The sequence below is a fragment of the Alexandromys fortis genome, unplaced genomic scaffold, assembly GCF_014885135.2.
Source record: "Alexandromys fortis isolate MF-2015 unplaced genomic scaffold, M_Fortis_MF-2015_v1.1 scaffold_28, whole genome shotgun sequence".
Lineage (NCBI taxonomy): Eukaryota > Metazoa > Chordata > Mammalia > Rodentia > Cricetidae > Alexandromys > Alexandromys fortis.
Genome location: NW_026067901.1, coordinates 1,750,207 through 1,774,181, shown reverse-complemented (window position 1 = coordinate 1,774,181; position 23,975 = coordinate 1,750,207). Strand labels below are relative to the sequence as shown.

The window sequence follows — 23,975 nt, the reverse complement described above, 5'->3', positions numbered from 1 at the left end:
GTATGGTGGTGTAGGTGTATGGTGGTGTAGGTGTATGGTGGTGTAGGTGTAGGTGGTGTAGGTGTATGGTGGTGTAGGTGTATGGTGGTGTAGGTGTATGGTGGTGTAGGTGGTGTAGGTGTAGGTGGTGTAGGTGTATGGTGATGTAGGTGTATGGTGGTATAGGTGTATGGTGATGTAGGTGTATGGTGGTGTAGGTGTAAGTGGTGTAGGTGTAGGTGGTGTAGGTGTATGGTGATGTAGGTGTATGGTGGTATAGGTGTATGGTGGTGTAGGTGTATGGTGGTATAGGTACCTAAGGGCTGTCCATTCTTGGTTGTAGTCCACATGGCCTGGTTCTGTTGACTACCCAAAACTTTCCCCAGCAAACGTTATATGTTTCTGGCTGGCCTCTTTAGCTTTCTGCCTGCAGGAAGCAAGGCCAAACCCAGCCTTTCCTTTGAAATTGGTCTTGTATTCTGCCTCCATGACCCCAGAGCTCTCATATTCTGCGTCTCCACAAAACCAGTGTCCTGTGAACAATACCAGGGGTTGTCACCAACTCAGGCTTCCATGGCTTCTGAGGATCTGGATGGCTGAGTACATAGAAATGTTTCCCGTGGTGGCCCTGTGTGAACTGAGAACAGAGCACTGTCTTCTCAGAGCAGACTTCCCAATGAGCTAAAAGCTTCTCGTGCTAGAGACTGAGATGGGCGAGTTCCAGGAATTCTTGAGATGATAAAATCTTTCATTCTTAAGTCTGGGGTGGGTAGGGTCTCAGCAATTTCTGAGTTGTGTACAAGGCATGTTTTCATGTTTTCTGGTGAACTGGAAAACAATGCTTGGCTTCTTTTTAATGGTTTTAATCCTTTTAGAAATTGTGCCTTCCTTAGCCCCAATTTTTCAAATGTTCTTTATCTAGGTTAAATATAAGGGATATCTATATCTGTATATTTCTGTTCTACTTTTTCTTCCAAATCCCCACTGTAAGCTTGTGTAAAACCAAATAACCACAGCCTGAAGATCTGCGTACTTTGAACTTTCCTTTGCCAGACCAATAAACCTTCCATCTTATTTATTGTCATTTCATCCAATTGTTTGTTGTTCTTTTTTAAAGACAGGTGTAGGCAAATTACTGTTAGGTAACAAAATACCCTTCTGGGGTCTTTGATAGAGTCAAAGACTAAATAATTAGGCTTAAAAATTTTTCCTTAGTTATGATAAAAGGTAAATTAGATATGAAACTTTAGACTCACAAAGATAAGATAGGTAAGAGACTTTTTTCTCTAATTTTGCCAAATACAAATGGGCTGGATACTGTAATTGTAATTCTTACTTAACTGTTTTTGTGATCTATAGTTTTACTATGTTAAAGTTAAAACTTTCCTTTTTAAGTATACAAAAGAGGGAAATGCTATGGAATAATTCTTCTGTACACTATGAAAATGTGTTGCTTTTATTGTTAATAAAAAGCTGATTGGACCAATGACTAGGCAGGATTTGGGGGTCAGAGGGAATGCTGGGAAGAAGAAGGGCAGAGTCTGGGGTGTCTCTAGCCAGACACAGAAGAAGCAACATGGGAAGTTCATAGATGAGGTAAACAAGCCTCAGGGCAGCACACAGAATAATAGATATTGGCTAATTTAAGTTGTAAAAGCTGATTGGAGACAAGCCTAAGCTATCGGCTGAACATTTATAATTTATAGTAAGTCTCAGGGTGGTTATTTGGGATCTAGCTGGTGAGAAAGAAAAGTCTGACTACAGACCGGGTCTTAAAAATTTCAGGCAGGCCTGCCTTAAATTTAAGGCCCTTTTGTCTCAACCTGCCAAGTTCTGGGGTTATCTGCCCACTGGGGAGATGGCTCAGTTGGTAAAGGGCTGGCCACACAGACGGTAAAAGGCTGGCCATACAGGAATGTGCCACCACACTCAGATTAGTCTGTCTCATTGAACTCAACCTCACACAGTCTCAGGACGTTGACAAAATGCAGATGAGGGTTTGTTTTGTTCCCAGGTCCTAGTGTGCAGGCCTTCCCAATTCCCCTGAGAGCCCTGCTCCCAGAATCTTCCGTGTAGTACCTACTGCCCGAGTTCCTTGCAGGTATATGCCCTCCCGACTGCCACAGTCTCTACTGTCTGCTTTCCCGCGGGTATATGCCCTCCCGGCTCCCACGGAGGCACTCACCACGCCCTCCTTTAAACGGCTTTGGGATTTTCCCAGCCTATTTTCTGCAAACTTGTCTCTGTCTTTCTACAAACCCTTTTCAGCTGTCCCTGAGCCCCATGGCCATGTGGCTACAGCGACTACTCTTGTTCTCTCTCTACTAGCTTCTGGGTCTGTTGCTTCTGAGGCTTCCTTCCATTCACCATGGTAGGAGCGTTCCAGACACTCACCTCTTGGTGGTCAGGTAATGACTGGACAAATCATTTTAGTATTTTTTAAAGACTTGTTTATTTTATGTGCATTAGTGTTTTGCCTGCATGGATGCCTATGTGAGGCTGTCCGATCCCCTGGAAATGGAGTTACAGACAGTTGCAAGCTGCCATATGGGTGCTGGGAATTGAACCTAGGTCCTTTGAAAGAGCAACCAGTGCTATTGACTGCTGAGCCATCTCTCCAGTCCCAGTATTTATTTCTTTTTTTTTTTTTTTAAACAGGGTCTCACCATGTAGCTCTGCCTTCAACTCATGGTCCTCCTGCCTCAACCTACCAAGTTCTGGAATCACAAGGTTGTCCACCATGCCAGAAGAACCTGTCCCCTCATTATGAGGACTGGAAGAAGCTCGGAGACATTTCCTAGCACACCAGTCCACGTCTGGTCTCCTTAACCGTGGGTCCTTCCCTAATTGAACTCCCCCAAGACTGGATGATTCTGAAATTTGAGAATATTTAAGAACTCTGTTGAACCTCTCGCTTTCACAGCACCCTTGAGAGAAGAGACCAACATTGGAACTGGGATCGGAAAGCACCTATTTTCCTCAAAGCTTAGGCTGATGAACTTGGGGTTCTGCAAGCTTATGTGCACCCCATAAACAGACTAGATGAGCAAATAGAGGCAAATGGTGCCTGGTGCATATTGGATCAAACTGTAAGACATTCCAGTGAAGAACACCATAGAGAACTGCCAATGTCTTGTGGGCCCTGTGTTTTACATGTGTGTCAGAATTACTTCTGTGGAATTAGAAGTACAAAGCTCAAATAAGCTTTGTCCTACAAACACCAAACAACTAGAATATTAGTAGTCCCTTCTATCTGCCTCTGAGCTTATCCATTATGTATTTTCTCCTCCTCCTCCTCCTCCTCCTCCTCCTCCTCCTCCTCCTCCTCCTCCTCCTTATCTCGAAAGCCTTCTAGATCTTTCTCCTCCTCTTTCAGTACGGCAGCAAACATGCTGATAAGCTAATAAAGCAAATAAGGTTGTTGTTTTGTTTTAGCTGTTTTGAACTTTATGAGGTTAGAGTCCTGGGTACATGTGATATTTCATTAGTGTTTTAGAAAAACAAACAGTAGGGCTGGAGAGTTGGAGCTCAGAGGTTAAGAGCACTGGCTGCTCTCCCAGAGGTCCTGAGTTCAATTCCCAGCGACCACATGGTGGCTCACACCCATCTATAATAAGATCTGATGTCCTCTTCTGGTGTGCAGGCATGCATGTAGGGCACTCATACATAAAATATAAATAATTTTTTTAAAAAGCAAAAGGAACTGTAGCCTGTTTTCAGAGCTACCCAAATATCCCCCTGTGTGAGACACGTGATGACAGGCACTTTTTAACTATCCCAAACAACCCAGAACACTGGATACTTAAAACTTTAAAGGTGAAGGGATTAATACCATGGGATTTGAATCTGGGCTTCTTAACTCCACCCCTCATAAGCTCCTTCAGTAAAAAGCCGGTTGAAAGGCATTTTCCTGGAGTTGGAAAGATGGCTCAGTGGCTAAGAGCACTGGCTGCTCTTCCTTGGGTCCAGGGTTCGATTCCCAGCACCCATAAAGCAACTCACAGCTGTCTATAGCCCCAGTTCCAGAGGATCCTTTGACCTCATTGGACACTGCACACATGTGGTACACAGACATATATGCAAACAAAACATTTATACACATAAAATAATTTTTAATAAAGAAAAGACATTTTCTGGGAGTCGGGTGGAACGAGGCTCTCTATACAGTGCTTGCACATAGCACAGAATCGTGGGAGTTCCATTGCATTTTGTTACAAAGCTTGCCAGTTAGGGCATAAACAGGCTAGGAGCTTGCTTAATTTCACACTGGTGAGGAATAGCAACGAAGAACTTGGACTCATCTCCCAACAGCCGTAAAGTTACACTGTCCCCTACAATAAGAACCCTCTAGAGAGACAGGGGCATAGTGACACGGAGCACGGAACATTCGCTTCTCTGCTAGTTGGGAACCCCTCTCCCACAAACACTGTAGTAAAATCTTAGCTGGCTTTTGGGAACTGGAGTCTTAGGGGCAAATTCCTGTCTGAATGTGCTTTTTTTTTTTTTCTTTCTGAGAACAAAGAGCGCTTTTCAAAAAAATGTAATTCTTTGTCTCTCCCCCACAGCAAGAAGGAATGTGGCTTGCCTCCTGGCTTCCATGCAGCCTGTCCATACTGAGTGTTTCCTTTTGGAGCAGTTAGAGAGAAGAATGCTTCAAATGTATGAGGTCCTCACATCTCCAGCAGAGATTTTCATATTCCACATATTTCCTTCTTTGGATCTTTCTATTTAGGGATCGGTTTAAAAATACAGTCCCTCCGTCTAAAGCAGAAGGGTTGTGAACTGTGAGTTCCCTCTCTCCTGAGACTCCAGTCACTCGGAAGGGAAATACGACGCAAATGGAAGGAAAAGGAAAAGAAATCATTTATTTTTGGTTTGACTATAACGTGAATCCATGATAAACCGAAATAGATTAGAGAAACCATCATAACATTTATAATTTAGCAGAACTGAATGGCCATGTTTCCTCTTGAGGAAAATGAACGGTTGTTTATTGAGGATGCCTCCATAAAACCAGTACCTTTAGTATAGTTGGTTCCTCTCCTTGCCAGATAACTCACTTTGAAAAATGATGTTTGCAGTTGGAGAGATGATTTGGGAATTAAGAACCCTTACTTCTCTTGCAGAGGACTCAGATTTGTTTCTCAGCCTTCCACGTATGGCACACACACATACACTCAGACAAACGCTCGTGCGCATGCGCACACACACTCACACATTTAAAATAAATAAGTGAATATTTTAAAGAATATGTTGGTTAGGGGCAGCTAATAGCTGCTTAGAGAGGGAGAACTAGTCTTCCCCAGGGATGAACCTCATAATTAGTTATCCAGAACCATATTCAGCTCTGAAATCATTGCATACACACAACACCAAAGGGACTCAACAGGTTTCAATTGCATATTTATCCATTAATACATTCAGTATTATATATAAACAGTATCAACTAAAGAGGCCATGAATTAGAGTGGGACAAGGGGGGGGGACACTGAAGGGATTGGAGGTATAAAAGGGAAAGGGAAACTAATGTAATTATATATTAATTTTAAAAATTAATATATGTAATTGTGTGTTTGCTACATATTCAGTAAAAAATCAAGCTATAGGCCTGAAAGTTTATATATATGGCTTATATATTATATATAACATGTTATATATAATATATAAAGTTTATATGATATATATCTATATTATATAAAAAATAATTTATATATAATAAAGTTTATCCATGTAGTGTGTATGTGTATATAAGATTTATATATGTGTACATATGCATATATATTCAGATCCAGAATATTTCCCTAAATTCTCAAGCAATGGATGACCATGAGGCCTGGTGTATGATACCTTCAGAATTAGCTGTAATTGAAGGACAGGCTTTTTATTTTATGTTTTATGGGGTTTGCCCCACCTATTTCTTCCTGCCCAGGTAATCCTCTTCAATGACGTCATTGTTCACTGAGGATCATATAAAATATTGTGGCATTTGTGTCTTTTCTTCACCTGTTCTGCCAGAGAGACACCAGGAAAGATTTGTATATCTACTGGGCAACACATTTGCCCACAGGAATAGTAGAAATAATAAAAACCTCGAGACAGATATTCGGGTTCATCCTGAAGATCAGAAAAGCAAAGCAGCCAGCCACTAGAGCCACCTTTACCTCTACCAAATCTTCAGACGGAAAGGGTAATCCTGGAATGCTCTCTACCAACCTCAGACTCCATACCCCACTGAGCTCCTGTCTCTTCCCCTTTATATTCCTCTCTCTGCCCAGCCATATCCTTCCTGTCTCCACCTCCCTAGTGCTGGGATTAAAGGCATGGGATCCCAAGTGCTGGAATCATCTTTGTGTGAGCTCTCTCTTTTAGACAGATTCAATCTTGTGTAGCCCAGGGTGGTCTTGAACTCACAGAGATCTATCTGCCTCTGTCACCTGAGTCCTGGGATTAAAGATGTGTGCCACCATTGCCTGGTCTGTATGACTGACTAATATGGCTGCTTTGCACTCTGATCTTCGGGCAAGCTTTGTTTATTAAAATGCAAATAATATACCACTATACTCAGGAAGGCTCATTTTTTAAAAGTATTTATTTATTTTTATGCATACAATATTCTGTCTGCATGTCTGCACACCAGAATAGGACACCAGACCTCATTACAGATGGTTGCTGGTAATTGAACTCAGGACCTTTGGAAGAGCAGGCAGTGCTCTTAACCTCTGAGCCATCCTCCAGCCCCAGGCCCATTTTCCCTAAGAGCTTTGCAGTAATCAGAAGGCTATTGGGTGGTGCTGAAGTAAACACCCCTGGGACTAGGCAGGAGCTTATAAGGAGACCCTGTGCCTCCAGGCATTGGATTTCAGTCATCTGGGGGGGGGAGGGGCTTGATCTGAAGGAATTTGGAGCTGGACGCGTCACATGTCTTTTGTAGGGCCCCAAGTGAAGGCAGACCTTGATGCTCGTTATGGAAGGATGTTGAGAGGATGAGGGGTTGAACTCAGACATTAGATGTCTGTTTTAACTCGTATCATAGATTGGGCTCTATTTCAGAGATGTTCAATCAACTCCACTAGAAAAACCGAACTCATCAGAACTCAGGATAACTTGAGTATGTGTGTATATGGTTAGGAAACACCCAGAGAAGTCGCTTAGGAAGAGTGAGAGTAGCCCCCCAGGAGCTGAACGCAAAAGGAAGCACATGGCCAATACACTGTCGTCTCTGGAAGATAAAATTCTGGGGACAGCCTCAAAGCTTTCCTTTCTTGATCATAGGCGGGTCTGAAGTCAGAGCGGAATCCTACTGGAGATGGAGAGGCAGCAGGCTGTTATTTATGGCTTGGAAGGGCAGACTCCCCCAGTTCACAGCCCAGCCCAAGGAACTTGCAAGGAAAAGACGCCCAGTGGGACTTGCTGAAGTCCCCTGCTATGTGGAAGAGTGTGCTATGCAAAATCGTGCTTTCCTTTCCGAGCTGTTTGGGGTTCTGGGTCTCCAAAATCGCTTCTTCCTAGAGCCAGCATGAGCAGGGGAAGGAAATCAGAACATATTTGTGTCACGGGCTGATATAGTTAGATTTCTAAGAATCAAAAGCAGGTCATCTGACCACGACGGTTGACTAAAGCAAAGTGCACAGAGCTAAAAGCAACAGGAAAAGACTCTTAACAGAGGATTCTAGGAGGCCAGCTCGGCCTTCGGAGACATTTCTTATCTGAGACCACACAGGGGAGCTCTTCTTCTTTCCCCCCCCCCCCCGACTGTGGGACACCACCCGAGGGAGTCTCAAGGCTCCCTGGGAGAGGGGCTGCTTACAGAGGAACACACTGCTGTGCCACTTGGCGAAAAGCAAGACTGCCAACAATGAAGCCAAGGGCACATTGTTAAACTTGTTGTTTGTGCAAAACAGCCTGAGTAACCACTACGGCAGGTCTGTTAGTCCAGGCGATGATCACAAAATCTTCAACGCTAACATAAAGAACCATCCAGTGGCAAATCCCTAGGAGCCACCAAGTCTTCGAGCAGGCTCTTTGGGTTAAGTCTTTCTTCACTGTCGATGAGGGGCAGTCAAAGCTGACAGGAACTTGAACAAACCACTTTAAGTGGTGGAGATCGAAGATGGCTTCTGCCACCTGGAGGTGGATCATGGGTTAGACAAGCACCCGGCTGTAATTTATATTTCGGTGTGCATATATTTAAATCATTTTGACTTTGACGGCACGTGCTGTATTTATTCGCGAGCACTTACTAAATTCTTGCTTTAAAAGATGTGAGCCTCACTTCAACTATAATACTGAATAAGGGGCCCTGGTTCATCTGACAGTCGTGTCGGGTACCGGGCTGAACTGCCGGTAAACTCAGCAACAGGAAGGTGTGAAGTTTACAGGAAGTGGGGGGAGTGGTGAGGTAGCTAGAAACAGGGGTGATGAGTTGGATCAGTCTAAAAGTAAGCTGGTGTCCTGTTGGGGGTGGGGTGGGGAATAAACCCAAAGAACAGTTTATTGTGTTCTTCATGGGTTCTATTATGGGATTGTTTTATTGATTGATTTTTTTTTTAAAATTTTATTTTTCAAGACAGGGTTTCTCTGTAGCTTTGGAGCCTGTCCTGGAACTAGCTCTTGTAAACCAGGCTGACCTCGAACTCACAGAGATCTGCCTGCCTCTGCCTCCCACGTGCTTGTACTAAAGGCATTCTGGGATTAAAGGCGTGCTGGGATTAAATCCCCTGCCCGACCATGGAATTGTTTTATTATGACATTTACGAGGTGATGTTTTTCTTCCTGGAGCCACCTGCCCACATGGGTAGGGACTGAAAGGGTTTCATAGATACTAAGAGTGCCAACAGTGGAACGGAATGTCACAGATCCCAGACTTTCCCCATCACACACACACACACACACACACACACACACACACACAGCCGGGTCCAAGCAGCCGTCTCCTGTCTCCATCACCTGGATTTGAAGAGATGAGGTACAGGTTGACTTTGGACTGGCCAACTTGTTTATCTGGAGGAACTGAAGTAGTTAGGGGCTGAGACTGACTGCAGGGGTCTGTAGGGACTGTAACACAACTGTCATTGGTTTCTAGAACAGTCTATTTGATATTTGCAAGACCACCCACTATTTGTCTAATAATCTGCTCAAACACCCCAGCCAGCCGTCCTACCAGCCACTTCCTGCTTAAGCTAAACCGCAGCTTTCCTTCATGCTCCTTCCAGAAATGCAGCCACGTTACCTCTCCAGGTGGGATGGTGTCCCACTCCAGACACACAGCCTTAGGAATAAGGATTTTTGTTTTGTTTTTTTCGAGACAGGGTTTCTGTGTCGCTTTGTTGCTCGCCCTGGAGCTAGCTCTTGTCGACCAGGCTGAGGAATAAGTATTTCTTCAATGTTCCAGTGAGTTTGTGGAACCTCTTGGAAGTGGCTGGCTCACTGGTTAGGGAGCCATTTTATATTGAGTGAACCTATCCACATGCATTCCTAATTTTAAATAAATTGGCATTTGGAATGTAGCGTAACACGACACTGTCTCAGAACCAATGTGGATAGAACCATTATCATTCCTGTTAACTGCACACAGTAGATGTCCAACATTTGGATGCCAGTTAAATTTAAGAGCGTCAGGCGGTGGTAGTGTCTTTAATCCCAGCACTTGGGAGGCAGATAGGCAGATCTTTGTTAGGCTAACTTGGTCCACAGAGCCTCCAGGACAGGCTCCAAAAGGATGGAAAAACTGTTTAGAAAAACCGACGTGCCAGATCTGGTAACCACACTGCAAACTTGGACGTTAAGTTTCTCAGGGTTTGTCAATAAAACCTTCTCCAGCTATTTTCTTTTTATCTGCCCTAAGCCTTCAAGGCTCAGGCCATAGCTGAGTTATTCAGTTATCTTTCCAGTTCCTAAGGAAGTCATGCCATCGTATCACACACCCACAGCCATCAAAACAAACCTAATTTCCTTGCAGACCCACTCCTTAAGAGTGTTCCGGGCTAGCCTCCTAAAGGCAAATAGCACTGCTGTGGGCTTCGCACACTACAAAAAAGGGCGGTTATCTCCAACTCCAACATAAATCTGTGAACTCAGGGAGCTTTGTGAAAACAAGGCTGTCTTCCACAACTGGAATCACGTCGTTGAGTGTCAGGAGTGCCAGACAGTCTTACAAGGCACCTGATAACACACCTCATCCCACTACCCAAAAGAAGAGGCCGTTTCTTAGGATTAAGCATGTATTTATTTTAGTTTAGTTAAAACAAAACATACATTGTTTCATTGAAACCGGTGAAGCACTCCTTGCCAACAAGCCGGGGCATGTTGGCCTCTACAGTACAGTGGGGACATTTACACTATGTACACAACCGAGGCTCTTGTGGTTTCCACTGTGACCACGTAACATGTTACCAGATAGCGAATGCATTTTGGAAATTTGGACCTCATTTAAAATGTAAGATTTGAACTCAAATTGAAGTCCGGTTTATTGCAAATACAATTTAAACAAGTATTTTCAATTTCCGTATTTATATACAATGTCAATTTCTGATATGTAATTCTCTGTACAAGTACTTTGGGGACTTATATATAATGTAAGTTCATCAAAATGCAGTTCAGAAACTTAGGGGAATATATATACATTTGAACGCAAAACCCAGTTCCAACAGTATATACAATCTATTTACAAATACATATGGACATTGTATTTACAGTTTATCATAAATATTGAAAAATAGGTTAGCTTTAATGGATTAATGCTGCTCTATAAATAACAGTACAGTCATAACTGAAATGTCCATGGAAGACAATGCAACATGAGGTGGCGGGACAGTGGTTTTAATACTGAAGACTGCTCATGAATGGGATTCAGTTTCGGAACCTCAAGGCAGACAGATAACATAGCCTCAAGCTTTGGAATTTGGCCTAAAAATTCATTTTGAACCTTAATTCACAAAAAGATTTGGAAAGTTGAAGCTGATTGACCGTGAACAGGATTTTCTCCTCCACTTCTTTCTGGTTGCCATGACACCTTCTCTTGGATGCTTGGTTTCTCAACATCCCAGGCAGGTCTTATCAGCAACTCTTTCCAGGACTTCAAGCAGAATTGCGAATTCGTGGAACTCCAGGTGAGGTTCTGGATTTGGATGCCATGAAAGCAGCACGGTAGAGTGTTTTCTCACTGCCTCTGCTTCTGGATGGTCCCCGGATTTCATCTTCGGGACACAATGGACCATTGGTCTTAAAAGCAGCACTATCAGATATCTTCCGGTCTGCGAGGGTCTTTAATAGCAGACAAATCTTGCCTATGAATTTAGCCACATATACAAGGCTGTGTAACAAGAACCGTGTGTGCCACATTTCTGGCCCTTGCCTCAAACTAAAAATATTTCGTTCAAGAGATAACCTCAAGAACCAGATGGCCAACTGATGATTCCACTTGCTTCCCTCAACCACTTAATGGAATTATGTCTATCAGATCTTAGACATTATGCCTGATGAGCAAAGTACCACATTATTTAATATATTCAAATACACCGTTAACATACAATACATGTTCTCTTAAAGCCAAGCTTCAAAGCAATGTTTTCACTTTGAACTGGAATTGAAATGGAAGGGAAGCATGCAGCTGGACCAGGAACTAAGTACAACCAGGCTGTACTGTTTCCCCTAGCTAATCATTTGTTTGATGTAAACAAATAATTCTGCATTGTTACAAGAATGAGATGACAACCCAGTGCGAGTTTGGAAAAAGCTTACTGCTCGGGAAACCCAGTGGTCTTTCTGAACTCGCGGCATGCAGCCTGGGGGTCAGACCTCTACTGCAGACGCAGCAGGAACACATGAGCCACGTGTTGTCAAGTAAATTGTGCTTCCAGCAGATGAGCATTTGCAAGCTGTACTTCCTGCTGGAGAGTTCTGGCCTACTGCCATCAGGGGCCATTTTCACCTCTGGAAACAATGTTTTAAAGGGCAGGCCCAAAAGCTCGACTCAGAGAGCTGATGATACAACTCTGGAGACAGACGCAACTGAATAAACCCTGTCTTACCCAATTGCACAAACTGTTTGGTACCTCAAAATCAGTTATTTCATTTCCAACAGAAATATCTGCACTGCTTTTCAGCCTACTCGGCTGAAGACAAACATTTTAGATTTAATGAGCCAATTATCTGGAAGCAAAGAAACTGATGAACAGTGTTCACCAGATCTGGTGCAGCAGCTACCAATTAAAGTGAAATCTGAACAAACAAAACAAACTATGCTAATTCATGATACAATTTTTCTTAACATTTTCCCCGAAAATGATTTTGGGTAAAAAAGTATTTGGCTTATAATGCCTACAAAAAAGGCAAATAATTTCATAATACTAATATTCGTTTTTAAATATCAATGAAATTGTGTTACGGAGTTTATTGACAACTGGTTCTGGATAAAGTTCAAAAAATGCAACTTCTTCAAAGTAAAATAGTGCTTCTGAGGTCTTTTAAAGTATTTTTTGGTACAAAAAATAAGTTTTTTCTCAATGCTTATTTCAATACTTTGCTGTAAATTAAGTGTTTTTCACATCGAATGGTTCCATTAGGCACATTCAAGTAAAATCATAAAATATCCAAGTTAAACAATGACACAGCCAAGCATGTGGCTTGATAAAAAAGTTAAAGTTCGTCCATTCTCTGGAATGGAATAAATAGTCACTTCCCTTAACCCAAGACTCGTGGTTTTGCTGTTAATATCCATTCCTTAACACACAGATAAGTTTCTTAAAAAAAATAAAAAAATAAAAAACCGAAATCAAAACAAAATAAAAAAAAAGTTCCACTTATTCTGCATCCAGAAGAACCAGCGAGGAATCTGCACTTCAAAAGGAAGTGAACCGAAAGCATCAGGTGAAATTTCTGAGCAAGTTGAGTGTTGACTCAACACTGGTGGCAGATGGACTGTTGAGTTTCAGTGGTGCCATTAGTGGCCACCTGTAGAGGCATTGTGCACCCAATCCAGAACAATCAAGGCCATACTTCCGGTCATCACCACTATGCCACTGATGAAGAACAACAGGGCCTGCAGGAAGCAGAGAAAACTCATCAGGGCGGATGCTAGAATCACACCTGTTACAATACTCTCTTACCTGACTAAATACAAACTGTTAAGGGATCAAAGTTACTTAGAGCACAGAAGGCTTTCATGAACCTGTAATTTCTCACCCATGTCCCTATAATTAATAAACGTATAGATTAGAGGGGTTGGACAGCAATGACAGAGACTTATGAAAGTTTGACTCCCTGCTTAGACTTGCTCCTAACAGCTCCGGTAACTTAAAGTAGCCCATTGTATCCATCTTCTATCCCGTGACATTACCACTCTCACAATTTACGCTTCCCATGTCCTCTCCTCCTCTTCCTTTCTCTCCCTGGATACCCTGCCTATACCGCTTGGTTACTGGCTGTTCAGCTTTTTAATCACCCCAATCACAGCAATACATCTTCACACTGTGTAGACCTTCCCACGTTAGACCTTGGTTTGCCGGTGTCTGTGCTTATTAGTTTGTCTCCCCAAGAAAAGTTCACCCCCATTTACTCCTAACCTCATTCTTAGACCACAATTAGTGGTCAGACAGTAGGGCTATGGTCTCTTATTCCCAATACCCCCACAGGGCTGGCAATTTTTTATTCCTACGTTCCCCTGCTAGAATTCTGATTCCAAAGAGCATGGTTTGTGCTTGGCATAGTTTGCCCTTTGAAACAAGATGCTAGCAAACCTAAGGATGAATACAGCCGTGAACGCATTCAGAAGCCCCCAGAGTCCTACTCAAGGACGGTCTCATTTAGATAACACCCTCACCTTTCTTGCTGTGCACACTGGCACCCATCACAGGGTAGGAGTAAGTATGTCAATATCTTTACACTGCTCTTAGCACCGTTCTGCAATTATGTTTCTAGTGCACAGCAACCTTTTAAGTATTTCACTGCTAGAACTTCAGGAGAGACTGAAAGTAACTACTGGTTTTACCGTCACCGCTCACTCACCCCAATCTTTTGCACAGATCTCATGGGTTCTTTCTTCACTAACTTGATGTAGAAGGCAGATGGAAGAATAAAAATCAGCATGGCAGCTGCCGATGCACCTGTAAAAGGGCGTTTATCCTTTGAGAACTCAATGAGTCTAGTTTGAAGGCTCAATATCCTTAGGCATGTAAATCAGAACTTACCAATGAAACCAAAGATGTCCCTAATGGTGGGGACAAAGATGACAAGCAAGTTGGTAAAGGACAAGATAGCCACGGTGATGACACTGTGACGCCACCAACTGAACTCCTTTGCAGCACACAGTAAGTGAGTGATGGAACTCCGGATCTGAAAAAAAAAAATATCGCTTATTGTTTTAGCAATCCTACTTTAATTAGTGCAAAGAATTCACAAGCAATTTACAACGTATCAACGGCAGTTTTTCTAGAACTGATGCCCCTCCCTCCTGTTTGCTGCCCCGCGATGATCTGGAGCCCGCTCTCCGCCACTACTCATCCCTGCAAACCTCCCCCAGTGTGGCCCTGCTGCAGTCTCCCTCCTTAAATCGCCACACCCAGGCTCATCATAGCTGTGCAGGAGCAGGTGGCTACCTACCGGGAAAATAACCACCGGCACCGTGAGGGTGACAGCCATCAGCACAGCCAAACGGACAATCAGGAGGAGAATGTCAGTCCCCACTATTGAGGAGTAGGTGTGCAGCAGCTCCGACTCGACTTGTCCTGTGGGGACACAGCAGAAAAAGCTTTCAGTGTGGCTTTCTCTAGGGATCAAGGAGGAGAGCGGACTCACAGTGAAATCTGCACTCTCACAATGACTACAAACTAAGGCTAATGAGATTAATCTGGAATTATGATTAACGCAATTAAAGTAACATTGGAGGAAATGTTTTCTGAATACCGAGATTTCGCCACGTGACCTCCAGTAAGAACAGGGGCTAATGCACCTAATCCCACTCTGGCTTAGTGTGTGAGCACGCACGTGTGTCTTGTGTTAGCTACAGCTAACGGTGGGAGCAGAGGCAGCGGGCGTGCAACAGAGGCAAGGACGTCACAGAAACATCAGCAAATGGCTCACATCTGCTTCTGAATCTGGATGAGAAGGGGACTTCTTACAGCAAAGATACACACAGGATATCGGTTCCAACAACCTGAGATTAGGCATCACTTACCGTAAAATGTCAGGTATCCAAAGAGAGCAGCAAGCAGGTACATCAGAAACATGGCAAAGAAAGAAATCTTGGACACGTTCATCATCCTCCTGCGGCTGCGCCTGCACAAGCACAACAGAGCGCGTGCGATGGTCAGCGGAACCAGCACGTTACAAGCTACCGTGGGAGCTGCCAATCAAAGCCAGAAAAGATGAAGCCCTACCCTTTCAGCTCTTCGTAGATGGGAAGGATAGCAGGATGGCAGACAAAGGAGAACGTCAGGATGGGCACGGCGTACACGGTCTGGAAGAGACACACCGCTGCATTTACACCCCATGGCATACCCTTGGCAGTCCCCGCCGGTGCTTCAGGGATTTACACCAGAGCTTGGAGGGCATCACTGCTGCGGCATTCACCCCCACTCTTCAATTTTGTTTCCCATGTATGACCAAGACAACCTGAGACGCGCCACTTTGAGGCCGTGTGCCTAGTTTGCTTGTATTCCTAGTCACAGGAGAACCTGAGACTTCTGTCTAGTTCTCCTTTCTGCCCCCCCTAAAAAGCATCCATCATCCAGCCTCAATTTATCTCAAGAGATGTTTTAAAATTCCTAATGGGCGATTTCTTCTTCTCCTGTCCCTCCCCAAAAAGTTCTTTCTAGAAAGCAGGACAGCAACTAGTTACCTGTGAGTTGAAGATAAAGTAACGCGGCGTGCAACAGTCTGAGGCGGTGGCATTGGACGTCACGTTAGACGCCAGGAGGGCCAGCGCTGATGTGGCGTTCACAGTTTCATTGATCATCAAAGCTTCTACAGGGCAAGGGATCTGAAACTTCTTGCAAATCACCTAAAACGTATTTTTGCATTTGTTAAGCAGAGTAACTTGACAGAGCTTTCCAAGGGTATTTTCCAAAAGGAGAAACTGTTACCTACCACAATCAGAAAGAACATCATACACAGCAAGGAGAGGCCACTGGTGTACCCCAAGTACCCTGGAGAGGTGGAGAGAAGGGTTCCGGGTTAATCCAGCAGGGATGGAGAAGAGACTGTAAGACACTAGGGCTAGCAATGGCGTGCTACGACCAGTTGGGGGCTCCACTGCTACGCTGTAAGTGTGTCACACTGCCATTCATTCTCAACACCAGGTGCTGGGTTCTGGTAGACCGCACCGCTAAGTAGCAACACCCGTTAGGAACTGCTGGCTCACCAGGCCAGCTGTGGCGGCGCACACCTTTTCAATCCCAGCACTCAGAAGGCCAGCCTGGTCTACAGAGCAAGTTTCTTTCAGGATATGCTCCAAAGCTACAGAGAGACCCGGCCTTGAAACAAAACAAAAAAAAAACAAAGCAGCAAAATGTCTCGCTCACCTAGATTTCTCAGCAGCGACAATGGGAGGATAAGCACCAAGGACACCAACAGGACCAGGTAGTCACCATTCAGATACCACAATCTAGGAGAGATGAGAAAGGGCAAAAATCGACGACACATCTAACAACACGCACGAAAGGGCAGTTTAACTGAGCGCGCAGTCAGGTTAGAGGTGGGGGTGAAAGGCATGAGCTTCTGCGCCATTCTCGGCTCTGGGAGGACTGCCAGCTGATTCAGAACATAAAACACTTCTTAAAGCTTGATACTAGCGTAGGGAACAAAGCTGCTCTGTGCAGCTGGCAAGCTTATCTCTGAGAACCGTACACCGACATCACAGTTCTCGCCTGTCATTTCTATCCAAGGAGAGAAGGAAGTACGGCAAGATTCTTCAGACGGTTGTCAGCATGGACAGTCATTAAGCATTTCACTAAGGAAATTTCCACTTAGATTAAAATTCACAGGCAACCACTCTCCTCCCCCAAACTAGTCTGAACCAAACCCCCACTCGATTAGAATTTATTTCAGATTATCATAGTAACACCTAAACCCACCTTAATGCCAGAATAAACTATAGTTAAAAGGCCATTTCTGAAACTAAATGTTCCCTAAGTTCTAGTAACCAAGGCCTAGTCTCGCTGGGCATGGTAATGGCGTGCGGGCATGGTAGTGGCATGCACTTGCATGTTCTGTCCCAGAGGCAAGCGGACTATTTGAGTCCAGGCCAGCTAGAATTAAACAAGGAGACCCTGTCTCAAGGTAAAGCCGTTCCTTCTTTTTTTTTCAAAAAAAAAAAATTTATTTATTTATTTAGTTTTTTCGAGACAGCGTTTCTCTGTAGCTTTGAAGCCTGTCCTGGCACTAGCTCTTGTAGACCAGGCTGCCCTCAAACTCACAGAGATCCTCCTGCCTCCTGTTTTTTTTTTTTGGTTTTTCGAGGCCGGGTTTTCTCTGTGGTTTTGGAGCCTGTCCCGGAACTAGCTCTTGTAGACCAGGCTGGTCTCGAACGCCATTCGTTCTTAAAAAGCACTATTTTTAAGTCCTAGCTCCTCACGGGCTCCACTCCACTCATGACAGTAACAAGAACACCACTGAAAAACACTGCTGAAAGATCGGCATGATGAACCAAGCCTCGAAGCGCGCACTGGGAGCCACACGTCCCTGTGTGAGCACACAGTGGGAGCCACAGGTCCCTGTGCAGAGTTGGGAAGCAGATGAGCCTGGCTGTTTACATCAGGCCTGTTCCTCCCAGGGATGAGGAACTGCTGGAAGACTTCACTTTCTACAGCACAGCCGGGCAGTTTCTGGTTTTCTTCATTTAACTATTTTAAGCATGACTGGTATTTTTTTTTTTTTTTTTTGGCGGTGGGACGACGACTTTCTGTCTTAAACAACTCTATAGCCAGCAACTGTAGCAAATGGAATATAAACAGAGATGAATTCGAGCACTAGAGAAGTTCCGCAGCCAGGTTGGCGTACTTGTTATTCTGAGTTAAGTGCAAACCGCTGCGCAAGTCCACATTGCTCGGGGAGGTGGGGGGGCACTTCCCTGTCAGGAGTTAAGTACGGACAAGAATACTTGTGGGAGACTTACTGATGAACTGTTTTATTTATATCCAACTTTGACCAAAAGAAAAAGAGAAAAAAAGTATCTGCGATTGTTTCTATGCAGTAACCTTACTTAGCACCTACCCATTTGTATCTTCAATGTTCATTAAAGCCTTGATCACCAAAGGTAACTCATATTTCACTATGAAGAGGTAGCTTGACATAGCTGGAGGAAAACAAAATTAAACCATTACAAGTGCAAAATGTGGCCTGTGACACCGAGGTCATGTGTCACCACCTTGTGCTACTACTCAACGAAGCCTACCCAAAGTGCCCTTTCAGAACGTACCTCCAATGTTCTGCATTGTGATCGAGCCGGAGGCTGCGAGCTTCCCAGCCAGTCCAAACGCCTTATGCCCCAACTGTTCATATAATAAAGACCCTGCACGGAAGAGCACAGAGGAATGAAGCCCTCTGGAAGCTCTACCCCAGCCCAAATCAGGATAGGCAGAGATGGCTGGGGGCGGGCGGGGGCAGACCGAGAGTGCCACCTACCTCCTTCATTGGCAGTCTTCAAGAGGAGATGAACGGAGTACAAGGAAAATATCGACACAAATGTCAAGAGAATTCTGAGAAGAGGAAAAGGCACACTGTTACAAACCAGCAGGGCTATCCACTTGGCACCTCCCTTCTACAGCACAACCGGTGGCGGTCCCTCTCTCGTCCTTGACTGTCACTACCGCAGCTAACAGGTGAGCTCCGCTGTATTAAATAAAGCCATGTCCACTGTGCCCAATGCAGGGAACTCTGCAAAGCCCCAGGTCTCGGGAAGTAGAAACTTGTACTCTGGTTCTGGGACCATAATTATCTATATACCTGCCATGTGTTCCTAACAGTTTCACTTAAAACTTGCCATCAAACTTAGTCCACAAGGCTTTTATGCCATTCAATAGATGGGTAAGGAAAGGCCAAGACCCCCTGGACCAGACAGACTGTGAGAAAGGAAGACGGGCGGAAGTGGAACTAACATTTCCTCAGACAGTATTTAAAAAAAAAAAAAAAAACTACTATCAAAGAAGTGACACCCGGGCTTGAGGTGACACTATTTGTGTGACCTCTCAGAAAAAGTCAATTAAAAAAACTCTAACAAATCAGGTGACTGGGAAGACACAAAAAGATGTGCCCCACTACAGAACTCTGGGACGTCCACTTGGAGGTAGTGTTTAAGAAAGGAGGAAAGGGCCTAACACCACTGCTCTCCTTGAGTTTCTCAGCCAAGTTCCACTTTCCTTCTATGAAGGCAAACAACGCACTGATTAAAACAGAAAAAAAAAAAAACCCAGCAAATATGCAAATGAGACAGCCACATAAATTCTGACCTTGTATGGGCAAACTGTACACTATGTAAGGTGCTGGCCAAGGGGGGAAAGGCGTCAACAGCACAGAACATAGGCTGTGACCTCCATTCTAAGGTCAGAATGGCAGGACACCCGGGTTTGAGGTGACACTATTTGCCTGGCCTCTCAGAAAAAGTCAATTAAAAAAACTGTAACAAATTAGGTACTGTCTTTCCAATGGATTTCATGCCCCCTGAGGTTGCTTTCAACCTCAAGATTAACTCTCCTTAAAAGGTCCACTTGTCATTTCTTGTACGTGGCTTCTGGCCCATCTACCTTTACAATGTAAATAAGAACGAATAAAAACTCGCACAATCTTGGTATCATTTGGCCATTTATTAAAATGGTTAATCAAATACAAATTAAGCTATTAAAGTAGAATTCCAAAAGTTCAAGGGTTACACGGTAAGTTTTCCTTTCAGTTATGAAACAGCCACCCATAACCACATTGGTAGCATTTTAAAGTTTCCAGTTCTCGTGGCAAGAGCCAGAAAGGGTTTCAAACTTGTGACTCTGATGCCAGCCATTCAGAGTCCCATCAAAAATTGAGATTCCGGAATGTTCTATAGCTAAAGGTCCTGGGGCTTCATTTTAGCAAGAACCGCCTCCAAGACCCTTACCCTAATGCTTTTAGTATCCAATGTCAGGCTTAACATTAGTTAGTGTGGAATTTCATAAAGCTGAGTTTTTCTTCTCATAAACATTGGAGAAAATAACTTGAGGGGAAGGTAGCGGTCAGCTAACCAAAACATAACTGTCACGAAGGGAAGGGACGTTTGTAGAGCGTGTGTGGTTCTGGTGGCGTTAGAGGGCCTTCTACGGAAACTGTCAACCACACATCTACAGGCCGTTTGGAACTTAAAACACTGAAAACCATACACTCACACTTGTACATGCTTCTGTCCTTGGAAGGAGCACTTCCTGCCCCCTGCTTTTCTGAGAGCACTGGGAGTCATGCACGCTAGGCAAGCACTCTACCACTGACTGGTACTTTTATAGCCCATGACTCTTCAATCACAACCCCCAAGGGTCAGTGACCCCAAAATGGGTTAAAAACCATTTTGCAACCTCTAACCAGAAATTTTAGAAATCAGAGGACCAGCTAATTAACTTTTGAAACAATTAGTAGGCTCGTATTTAAAATATTCAGGCATCATACAGATCTGGAAAAACATCTTTAAAAAAAATGGAGTTTTGCATTTTAGCATCCAGAAAACTATGACTCACATGTCCTAAAACCAGCATGTTCTAGGCAAGGTAAATATCACCACACCTTTATCCAGAACTTTTTTTTCCCTTATGTTTGAGGGCCACAGGTTTTAGGGGGAAACTGTCAACTTGTGAAACCCAACTGGAGCCACTTCACTTACTGTAACCTTGGCTTCTGTTTTTAATCAGACATTAGAGTTACTCTAAACTCAATACTTTCTCACTGGCCTCAACCTGTCAGTGTCAAGAGCTACCCAACGTTCTATCTAACCTGCTTTCTTTATGTTGTATATTATGTAGTAAGACAGAGTTTCGGATTTCTCACACGTCAAAGTTTAAACGATTTCTAAATCAGCTATTTGAACTGCAAATTCTTTTCTGGAGCCAAAATATGTTTATTCATATTAACTGCCCTGCATGGCAGGCTCACTACTTACACATACTTACATAAAAAGAGCAATTCCAGTATTAGCCATGGCATAAGAAAGCCCAAGGATTCCACTGCCCACAATCGCATTGCTCAGATTAAATACTGACATTCCAAAGGAAGTAGTACCTGGATGCTACACAGAGGGAAACGATAACCAAACATATAACAATAATTAAAAGGAGCAAACCAGCTTTGGGCAAGTTAGATTTGAAATCTAAAACACTATTCTTTTACTCCATAAAGCCAGGCACATAAGAAACAGTATTTTCAACTTACAAAGTCAGTTTCATACTTCTTCTTCCCCAAATTGGATTCAAGTAAAAAGTTCTGGTTTTCAGGATCTACATCCACGTAATGGCTGCAAAAATAAAATTAAAAAAAAAAAAAAGTGTAATTGTAACCCAACCGAGGGATACACAAAATCGTGTTTTGTGTACATAAAGTAAAACAGCCCTTCGGTTCTGCTACGGCACCTTTTAGTTAATGCCTAAGGAGTAAAGTCTTTCCTGAGATACTGTTGGTAATGCAGTTAACAACCGGGTAATTTAGTAGGCTACTCTCTCCGGGGCTAGGAACAAGAGGCTGGGGCCCCGGGCAAGTATCCTAGGGCCCCGAGGGAGCGTTAGCCTATGACCGCTGAGCCATCCCTCCAACCCGAGGCGATGTGTGCTAGTTCTTATTTATTTATCTATTATTTTTGCAAAGCGCACTTCTCCCACCTTTTCAGAGCAGCCTGCTTGGTGGGGTAGGAGTAGTTGAAGTCACTGTTGGAGCTGTAGCTGCTGCTGTCCTCATCCGGGGAGATGTTGAACCTTCCCATTTCGGTCTTCTTCATGCTGATCGGAAGTGTGCGTCCGGCGCGGGGTTCCTTTTGTCCTTGGCGGCGCACTGGCCCTCGAGGCTGCAAGCCTGCGAAGGTAGAGGCGGCGTCAGGACTGCAGCGCCAGCCCGCCCGCCCCCGACCACGTGACGCCGCCGGGCGGCGCAGCGCGGCTGATTCATCCCCCGCCAGGCGAGTGGAAAAGTACCAGGCGAGCGAGGGGCGGGGGCGCGGCGAGGGGCGGAAAAGTACCGGCGGAGGGGACCGCGAGAACAAAGATGCGCCCGCCGCGGCGCCCCCTCCAGCCACCTCGGCGCCCAGCCCGGTGTCCCCCTCGGCTAGAGCATGTTTACAAGCGACACGCCGAGCCCTCCAGCCGCCGTGGGTCCCCGGTCCCCGGCCCCTCCTCTGCCCGGGGAGGAACTGATGCAATACCGAGCGGCGATTGTCAAACCCTCGCCGCTCGCCTCTTCTCCCCGTGTCCGGATTGATTTCACGTTCGGGTCACTAGACCCGGCTTGCAGCAGACGAGAGCGACCCCGCGCCCGCGCGGCTCCTCGCTTCCTCTAACGGGAGGCTGCGGCCGGCTGCCCGCCCACCCGCAGACCCCGCTCCCGCCGCCGCCCCTCCCCCGCCTCACCTCGGCGCTCTCCCTCCGGGCTGGCCCACCACACGGCAGCGTCTCCCGCAGGCTGTCTCGGTCACACCAAGATCGTAAAAAGACGGGACGAAAATAACAGCGACAGATTCTCTAACGATCCCCGCAATCCAACAGGCGTTTGAGAGATTGACTTTAATTAAATTAGGATCAGCTTTTTCTTCCTTTTCTTCTTTATTTCTTTATTTTTTTTTTTAAAGCGGGGGAATGGCGATCACGATCATCCGGCGCGGGCGGCGGCGTGGCGCGGTGTGGAGCTGCCTCGCGAGCGCCGAGTTATAGCGGCGGGTGCCGCGTCAGTGGGCGGGGCTGGCGGCTGCTCTTTGTGTATCAACAGCACCTGGGCTCCGCCTCCAGGCCGCGTCCCTTTCCCTCCAGCGGCCTCCCGCCCGCCCCGCTACCCCGCACCCCGATTCGGGGGGGCCGGTCGCACCCCGCTTCCTCGTGGCTCCGCAAGCCCGTGCACCGCAGCCCCGTGGGTGGCCGTCCCCCGCGGCTGCCGTCTGGAGCCAGCTCCCAGAAGATTTCACTCCCATCCCAGTCACCAACACTGCATTTCGGGGACACATCCTGCATGTGTGTCCCCCCCCCCCAATTCTACACCTTTTCCAGCCGGTGCCTTAAGATGTACGCGGAACTTGAGCCAGCGCTGCCACGCTACCCTGATGGTCGGATTGTGTTCTCGATCTTTCCACCTAGATCTTGCTTTCACTCTCCCCAGAACTAGCCTGATGATTAGGGCGGCTCTCAGTTCCGTTTCAGGAGAGACTTTTGGTGTGCACGTGGGACAGCTTAGCTGGGGAGATTTACGTTTGACCAGAAAATCAGATCCCATGAAAAGGGGTCGGGGCTGGGGGATCCAGCTCTGCTGAGGCCGCCTAGGAGCGTCCTGGCCACCCCTCGGCGGACACTCTCCCTCCTGCCACCACCCCACCCCACGCTGAGCGCTGCTGTTAGCCACCTCCCCGGGCCTCCACCAAGCGCGCCCTTGTTGGAATGCAGGCCTGGAGCTTTCTCTGCAGCCCGGATCCCTCGCTGGGGCTGTGGGCTTGCAGAGTCGGACGGCTCAGGGGGCCCCTTAGACTAGAATATTCGGTGCTGCCTGAAAGGCGAGGGCCCTTCCTTTTCTGTTGAACAAAGACCCTCGAGGAGAGAGAAATGCTAGTTGAATGAAGGAATAAACAAACGAGTTTGACCTCGTGCTCTCTTCCTTTGGGGGACGTGGGAGAGATTGGGCTGGGCACAGAGGAAAAGACTGGGTGTGATCACGATTTTTGCCTTCAATGTTTTCCTGAGGAAATCTGTACCGCTGCCTATTTCCGTGGCACGTAAGACTTGGGGTGCCTTCAGCCTGTGCCAGTGTTCGTGATTGACAGGGCAGGACCCTATTTCCCCTTTACACCCTGTGTTCCTCAGCCT

General features: G+C 45.5%; 1 protein-coding gene across 2 annotated transcripts; it reads right to left on the bottom strand.

The window, feature by feature from the left end:
* Nucleotides 1-12,101: 12,101 nt before the first annotated feature.
* Slc38a2 (solute carrier family 38 member 2) lies at nucleotides 12,102-22,864 on the bottom strand. Of its 2 annotated transcripts, XM_050129195.1 has the most exons (16): nucleotides 22,539-22,864; nucleotides 21,798-21,987; nucleotides 21,355-21,436; nucleotides 21,096-21,211; nucleotides 18,598-18,671; nucleotides 18,392-18,484; nucleotides 18,187-18,268; nucleotides 16,497-16,579; nucleotides 16,063-16,121; nucleotides 15,815-15,976; nucleotides 15,354-15,433; nucleotides 15,152-15,252; nucleotides 14,578-14,702; nucleotides 14,166-14,310; nucleotides 13,984-14,081; nucleotides 12,102-13,018 (listed from the first exon to the last, which is right to left on the bottom strand). In XM_050129195.1, the coding sequence occupies exons 2-16, from the start codon at nucleotides 21,911-21,913 to the stop codon at nucleotides 12,920-12,922; spliced, it is 1,515 nt and encodes a 504-aa protein (XP_049985152.1). In that variant the 5' UTR covers nucleotides 21,914-21,987; nucleotides 22,539-22,864; the 3' UTR covers nucleotides 12,102-12,919. The 2 variants fall into 2 exon arrangements, with proteins under 2 accessions (XP_049985152.1, XP_049985160.1); XM_050129203.1 differs by lacking the exons at nucleotides 21,096-21,211; nucleotides 22,539-22,864 and having other exon boundaries at nucleotides 21,798-21,946.
* Nucleotides 22,865-23,975: the final 1,111 nt, after the last annotated feature.